General features: G+C 38.4%; 1 protein-coding gene across 1 annotated transcript in view; it reads left to right on the forward strand.

Moving 5' to 3' along the window:
* Positions 1–8146, forward strand: part of LOC105991683 (disintegrin and metalloproteinase domain-containing protein 18-like) — a 68952-nt gene that overhangs the window by 36734 nt on the left and 24072 nt on the right. The window contains exons 13-15 of the mRNA XM_013024369.1: positions 1010–1105; positions 3720–3918; positions 6354–6459. Of these exons, the coding sequence (XP_012879823.1) occupies positions 1010–1105; positions 3720–3918; positions 6354–6459 (401 nt within the window). The remainder of the gene's footprint in view (positions 1–1009; positions 1106–3719; positions 3919–6353; positions 6460–8146) is intronic.

Below are 8146 nucleotides of genomic sequence, written 5' to 3' on the forward strand. Positions count from 1 at the left end.
CCTTCCCTCCTCTGCTCCCTGAGAAGGAGTGAGGATGTCGGGCTTCTACTCATGCCCAGTCTTGGTTCCTGGGTCATCTCTTGTCTGTGAACTACAGGATGATGATATCCACTCCTTGTCGGTTTTTGCTGGTGTTGAGTAGAATCCACTCGCCTGCTCCGTCTGACTCCTTTGTCCCGGGCTCTCTGTGACTCAGGTATGGCTGCTGCCGCTGCGGCGAGCCTGCCGCCGCCGCCATGGCTGCTGGCAAGCACTCAGATGTGTCTCCTTGCCTTGGCTTCCCCTCTGTTGCCTAACTCTCTGTCCTGTGATGGCACACTTGGTGTGATTCTCTGGCTTAGGACTGTTTACTGGAACTCTAAAACTGCTTTCTATGCGAGAGCTTGTTCAGAATCCAGCTTCTCCTCCACCATCTTCCAGGAACTCTCCCAAGGAATATTTTAAAGCACAGTAATAATCTTTAATCCATCTTTAAAAATGAATTTAAACTAATTATACTTTTTAAACTAAGAGGAATGTTAGCAAACAAATCATTGATAAGACAATTGAGTGATGTTTATGTTTCACTTAGAAACTCACCTTTCTCCCTCCCACAGGTTCAATTCCACACTGAATTTATGAGTTAATTAACAAATGTTACTGATCCCTGGGGAACTGGCTCAGTGATAGAGTGTCCGGCATGTGCAAGGCCCCGGGTTCTACCCCTAATGCCCTGCAATCAAACAAACAAGCAAACTGAAATGCTATTATATACTACTAATTTAGATCCTAGATCTTTACCTTTAGTTCGTTATGTATTTGGATATTCTAGAAATATAAATGTTCCTTTTATGTAATTATATACATATATATGTATATATATATACATATATATATATGTATATATGTATATATATATATACATATATATATATATATATAACTCGAGTGTAATGTATTAAATTGATGTTGAGATTAAGAAACAAGAGTTCTTAAACAGGACTGGGTAATATTTCTTTTAAAATTTTAGGAATGTCAATTTAAAAAGTGCTGTGATTATCAAACATGTAAACTGAAAAGCTCAGCAAAGTGTGGGTCTGGAGCGTGCTGTACCTCGAAGTGTGAGGTGAGTGACCGGCAGTGGTGAAAGGGAAACTGAATTCTAGTGGAAGGTTACATTCGCAGAGTTAATGTGGAACTGAAAATGGTTATCCATGCATAAAACAAGAGTATTAAGAAAATGACTCAGAAATTAGAAGGGCATTTTAGATTGGCGGTGATGTTGAAACCACCAAGCTTACCACTTTCGAAATTATCAACACTTCTGACATTCATAAAATCATGTAGTTAAAAATGAAGTGACTAGTTGTAACATGAATGAGATTATGTAAAGATCTCTCACATGTCAAGTAAAAGGCAGATCTCTCTCACACACAGACATATACACACTGGAAGCAAATGATAGTTACAGCTAATGAACAGTTACCTAAATTATTGTCTATTGTTCAAAAGTTAGAAAATGTGGATAAAAAATATATGTACCAATATAACATTATCTCCAATAAAATATTCTTAGATAAGAAATTGTGATGGCTCAATACTATAATCCTAGCTCCCTTCGAGGCTGAGATTCAGAGATCATAGAACAAGACAGGCTAAGCATAAAAATTACAAGACCCCATCTCAATCAGTTGTCATAATGGCATGAGCCTGTTATCCGCAGCCATGGGGGAAGCACAATATCTGGTCACAATGGCATCCTAGGGACATAGGGAAGCACAGATAGGAGGATTACAGCCGAGGCTGCCCTGGACATAAACAGTGAGATTCTATCTTGAAATTAACTGAGGCAAAAGGGGACTGGCAGAATGGCTCAAGTAGTAGAGGCGAAGCATCCACTTCCTACGCATAAAAAACCAGCATCCCAGTGTAGGCAGGGGATTCCTCTAGGTCCCCTCCGCCTGTAGTCAGGCAGCCTCCATGCTTACTCTTGCACCTGACAGTCTGTTTGGGCCTCTATAATTAATTCAGTTTTACAAAAATATGCAATAAATCCCAATAATATTTGTAAACATGTGGATTAGACATCTAACACATTTAAATGTTTAGGCTATAGTGTTTTACCCTTTGAGTTGCTGGGCCATCCTGGGAGTACTACAATAATATACCACAGTCTGTCAGCTCACTCCCTTGTAGAGCAACATCTGGACCACTTTTGATTTGGGGTGAATAAAATGTTCCTACTATAAATAATATATGTTGGTAGCCGGCTGTCGGTGGCTCATGCCTGTAATCCTAGCTACTCAGGAGGCTGAGATGGGAGGCTCATGGTTCAAAGCCAGCTTGGGCAGGGAAGTCCGTGAGACTCTTATTTCCAATTAACTATCAGAAAACTGGAAGTGGTGCTGGGGCTCAAAGTGGTAGAGTGCTAGCCTTGAGCTGAAGAGCTCCGGGACAGCTCACAGGCCCAAAGTTCAAGCCCCACAACAGACAAATAAAATAAAGAAAAAAATAATAATAATAATACACATGGGCAAATTATGCATGAGCATACTGTTTCATTTTTCTTAGTTCAATCCTTCAGAATGAGTCTGCCAGTTCACAGAGTAAGTGAATATGGAAATTCATGGGAAATTGAAAAACTGTTTTCCAAAACAAATATACTACTTTGAATTCCCAACTCCTACTATAAGACTTAAAATTGCTTTGCAAATTAAATAAAAACTCTGCAACTATGCAAAATATGACTTACTTTTATATTCTCTATTGGTTTGCTCCTTATATCTTTGAAAATAATTTTATTGTTTTCCCCAGGAGTTTGCCAATCTTTGATTAATCAGGGAGCGCTGACTTATAGTATGATACTTCCTGAATTGTGAGCAGGTCTTTTATATCAAGTGAAATAAGAAAACAATAATTTTATAATTAGTACCATCTATTCCATTTTCAGATTTATGTTCCTTTGCAGATATCCACTCCCCTTTTAAGGACCCATTTCCTGGTGTTTATTTTGTTGGACTGTGAGTTAGTCTTTCTAAGGAATTATACTCTTTGGGCTCTCCCCTTAATCTACCATATTTCAGTCTACACATTTGTAGTCAGACAGGCATTTATATAGTAATTCTCTTTATAGGAACTATGCAGAAAGAGACAATTATGCTCTCAGATAATGTATTCGTGGTGTTCATAATAAGTATAACATACATTATTACCAAATATTATTCTAAGCAGTTTTTCATTAAATCAATTTAATACTACTAAGGACTCTATGAGAATGTGCTTATCATTACAAGTGTGCTTATCATTACAAAAGTGAACATGTGTGTTGTGTGACTCCCTCACATAAAGAAACCAGCAAGAGTCAAAGCCAGGGGCTGCAACCAGGTAGACTGCTTCCCGGGTCTCTCTGAACACAGAGATCCTTCACTTTCAAAGAACAAAAATGTTTCGGGCAATCTGTTTGGTCTCCCTCCAAATGCTGGGTAAGTTACAGTTCTAACATTGTAGAGCAAAGAGCAGGTAGGAAGGTGCAGATCTGCTATCAGAAGGGCTTATTACTTTAAGACAGGCACTCTTTGGGCTTTACAATTGATACTATATCTGATTTCTCCTTAGGTGAGTTTTCAGTCTTGGGAGCTATGCTATTCCCTTCAGTGTAAATGGCCAGATTATTTTTATTGGATGAGTCTCTTCAGTAAGAAGACTCACAGAACATGGTTTTCCTTTTCTTTTTCTTCTAGTTCTCAGTAGCAGGCACTCCCTGTAGAAAGAGCCTTGACCAGGAGTGTGACTTCACGGAGTATTGCAATGGAACTTCTAGTCACTGTGTTCCTGACACGTATGCATTGAATGGACATTTGTGCAGGATGGGGTCTGCATATTGTTATAATGGACAATGCCAAACCACTGACTACCAGTGTGCCTCATTATTTGGTAAAGGTATTGCTCTTTCTTTTCAGTTTCCTTTACCTTAAATTTGAATCCCTGTGTTGTTGATATTAAGCATTGTACAACACTAGAAGTTGATGAATCTGGTTGGAACCTTATTAAAGGTCAGACTTGAATTATATAAGGTATAGGTAGGTGCTTATAGGTATACTTGAGATTTTTCACAGGTCGTGTTTGCTGTATGTTCCTTTTCTCATGGTGTAAGTTTTGGTTTGGGTATTTAACTACCTGGGGAGAAAATTTGTTGTTTGTAGATCGCAATACATCTAAACCATTTTAAAAGTGAATCCATTCAGTCCATAATTTTACTTAATTACCCCTCTTACTCCTAACATTCAAAAATCTAATTATAATAGTGTGAAACTTTCAAAACACAGAATGAATTTCATCACAGTAGTCAGATTTCTTCACTGATGAACAACTGGTAGGATAACTGTACTCATAGGTCACATGGTTTATATTTGTATTTTTGGAATAATGCAACTATGATTCCTGCTTTCTCAGTATACTCCAGATTAGAGAAATCAAAATAATTTGAATACAGCAAAATTATACAGTTAACTATATTCAAAGAAAAATTGCATTTTTTCCAGAAGGAATAAAGATCAAAAACACCCAATTCCAGTTAAATAACCAACGATGTCCTCAGGAGTCTAGTTTGTACCAAATGCTATATATATTTTGTGATTCATGTCATCTTTTGAATTATTTGAAACTTGTGTCTATGATCAAGAGATGAAAGCATAAAGGAAATATAAAACCACTGGTTGTGCGATGTACAGTTAAATAATGAACATGTAAAATAAAAGCAATGTTTTGGACAAGTTGTAGTGCCAGCTGTGTGGTCAGATGTCTCTAGCCATGAGCTCCTTCAGAACTTGCCTCAACTTCAAGAAGACATCTGTTCCAAAGGCCCATCCTTCTTAGGGCAGCACATATACAGTTGTTTGGCTGTTTGAGCCCAATCATATGCCACTGTTTATACTGCACAGCCATAAATGTGTTGTCCGTGACTACTTTTTGAACAGTCTTCTCAGTTTCATTTCTCCAGCCTTCTCCCCATCACTTCCAGAGATGCCAGCCTTCCACCTGTCCCATCTATAGTGGTTGGACTGAGAGTAAGATGAGCACTTTTCCCCTAAGATGCGTTTGCCCATCAAATCTGTAGAGATTTTTTATGGTACTGGGATTTGAACCGAAGGCTTTGCATTTGCTGGGCAGGCATACTACTTCTGAGTCATTTCCTGACCCTTCTTGCTTTCTTCTTCCTTTTTTTGTGCCAGTATGGAGGTTTGAACTCAGGACTTAGGCATTGTCCTGGGCTTTTTGTTCAAGACTAATGTGCTACCATTTGAGTCACAGCTCTACTTCTGGAAGTGGTTAATTTGAGATAAGAGTCTCATGGACTTTACTGTCTGTTCTGACTTCAAATCATGATTCTCAGATGTCAGCCTCCTGAGTAGCTTTCCTTATTTTTAAATCTCTCTCTCTTTCTCTCTCTCTCCCTTTCTTTCTTTCTCTTCCCTCCATCCCTCTCCTTCTCTTTTACTCTCTCTTTAATCTTTTCTGACCTAGATTAGAATTTTTCCACATCAAATAGCTGTGGTGGCAGACAGGTACCACTATGCCCAGCACTTTATTGATTGACTTGAGGTCTGTGGAACTTTTTGCCTAAGTTGGTCTTGAACTGTATGATTTCCAATCTTTGCCTCTGGAGTAGCTAGGATTGCTTACTGTGTTTCCTTTGTTTCCTGCTTTGAAATAGTGGATTCTCTTCTGAATTTAGCTTATCTTTTCCTTGACTAGGGTAGCCTACAGTAACCAGGACAGATTCTGCTGTCTGACCTCTTTGCCTAGGAAAACCTATCCATCAGGACTGTTGTCTGTAAGATTGACATGATCATTTCCCCAAATGTTTCCTTAAGATTTCCATCCTAGATTCCACTTCTAGATTTCCATCCTAGCATCTAATGAAATAGGAATAACTCCTAAATCTCCCAAGATTTACACAGCTCATCTAGCTATTCAACATCCCATGAGGTTCCGTTAAAATACTGCGGATTCTGCAGCAGAGGAAAAAAAAAAAAACAACAAACGAACAATGCCACTATGGGAAATTATGCACTGGCTGCAGATATTTCTACCAATGTGTAATTTCTCATTAAGAGAGCAGGTTCAAAGCAAGCTCAACACTCATTGGACTAGGAAGTAGTTGCTTCCACAGGTAAGGACAGCAAATTGCTATATAATTTTCTGCAATTGTTTTGTGTTAGATGTAATTACTGCCTTTTGTTATATGTAATGCACATGGAAACTGAAGTGTAATCAAAAGAAGCATGAATATTTAGAAATAAAAGTTTCATTAGTTTGTTGATGTTTAATTTCGATGAAAGGTGATAACTCAAGCACATGTTTGCATTTTTAAGGTGCTCAAGGGGCTCCCTATGACTGTTTTAAAGAAGTTAATTCTCCACATGCAAGATTTGGGAACTGTGGTTTTAAAAATTCACAACCATTACCTTGTAATCCAAAGTACGTATATAGAAAATGATTGTTTATTTGAATCATAAAAATATATTTTCTTGTTAAGAGATAATTTTAATAGACAGTAACTTGATAAGACAATATTTTCATGTCATTAGCTTTGTCTTCTCTGCAATGTAGAGCTGTCTCTTTCTCTCTCTCTCTCTCTCTCTCTCTCTCTCTCTCTCTCTCCCCTCCCTCCCTCCCTTCTCCAGTACTGGGGCTTGAACTCAGGGCCTTAACTTGCTAAGCTGGCTACACTTGAGCCATACCTCCAATGGGGCCTAGTGACCTTTTCTGCCTGGGCTGACCTTGAATTATAGTCCTCCAAAACTCAGCTCCCTGAGTAACTTGGATTACTAGTGTGAGCCACCAGTGCCATCTCAGTTTCATTTTTGCTTTGACACCATCCTGTGAATGAGACTGACACTTTTCAGGTAATACACACAAACTGCAGCCAGTGGCTGGGGAAGTGGGGGGAGTAAGGGGAGTAGAGGCTCAAGTTCTATACAAACAATTTTAAGTAGAATTTTGAATTAAGTCTATCAATGGCAATAATTCTAAAAGCAAGTGTTTTACCTTCCTCCCCCTTTTTTGTGTCGGTTGTCGGGCTTGAACTCTGGGCCTGGGCGCTGTCCCTCAGCTCTTCAGCTCAAGGCAAGCACTCTACCACTTAAGCCACAGCACCACTTTTGGTTTTCTGGTGGTTTATTGGAGATAAGAGTTTCATGGACTTTCCTGCCTGGGCTGGCTTTGAAACGTGATCCTAGATCTCAGCTTCCTGAGTAGCTAGGATTACAGGCATGAGCCACCAGCGCCTGTCAAGTGTTTTGACTTTTAAGACATATTATTTTGTTGTCTGTTTCAATAGTTGATATACAAAATTTATAAATACGCATCAGTAATTTAGTTTGGACTGCTATCTGCCACACAAATAACTAACTCATGAATCCAACAAAAGGCCTACCTTGTAATAAGTGCTTTCTGGATTTGCTTAGGGTTATTAAATGTAAAAGAATTAGCCGATTGCTGGTAGTGTATGACTGTAATCTTAGTTACTTGGGAGAATGAGTTCTGGAGGACTGTGGTTTGAGAAAAGTTGGAAAGACATTATCTTTAAAATAACCAGCAAAAAACAAGACTGAAGGCACAGCTAAAGTGGTAGAAAACAAGCTATGCAGAAGCAAACCAAGACAGTGCAAAATACCTGGAAAAAAAAGGAAAGAAACACAAATGAATAGTTTCTAAATTTATGTGACAAGTTTAAATGTACTGACAGACTATGTTGAAAGGAGTTTATAACTACAATTTCCATGTACTGTAGAAAACACATGATCTAAAGTTTTTAATAAAGTCTATGCACATATTCATAGGAAACACACATAATCAAAAGAAGCAGAAAGATTACCCAATAGCTAACTGGTCACTCTCAGCAGTGTGTAGATAAAAAGTCAACCCTTTGGCCATTTCAGCATAATAGGTGTGAGTAGTAAGATCTTCTAAGCAATTAGGCAAAAGACGATGATTATCTGGTCAAACCACTACTAAATATCCCCCTGCTGCTGATCAGATGTATGGTGTATAACATGTGAACACCGTTATATGATATAGACTGTGATAGACAATTTGCTCCAGGAAAGTTAGAATGAACTTGTGACTTTAAATGAGCATCATTATTCCACAATACTGTGAAATT

This window comes from Dipodomys ordii, unplaced genomic scaffold (genome assembly GCF_000151885.1).
Source record: "Dipodomys ordii isolate 6190 unplaced genomic scaffold, Dord_2.0 Scaffold4, whole genome shotgun sequence".
NCBI classification, from domain to species: Eukaryota; Metazoa; Chordata; class Mammalia; order Rodentia; family Heteromyidae; genus Dipodomys; species Dipodomys ordii.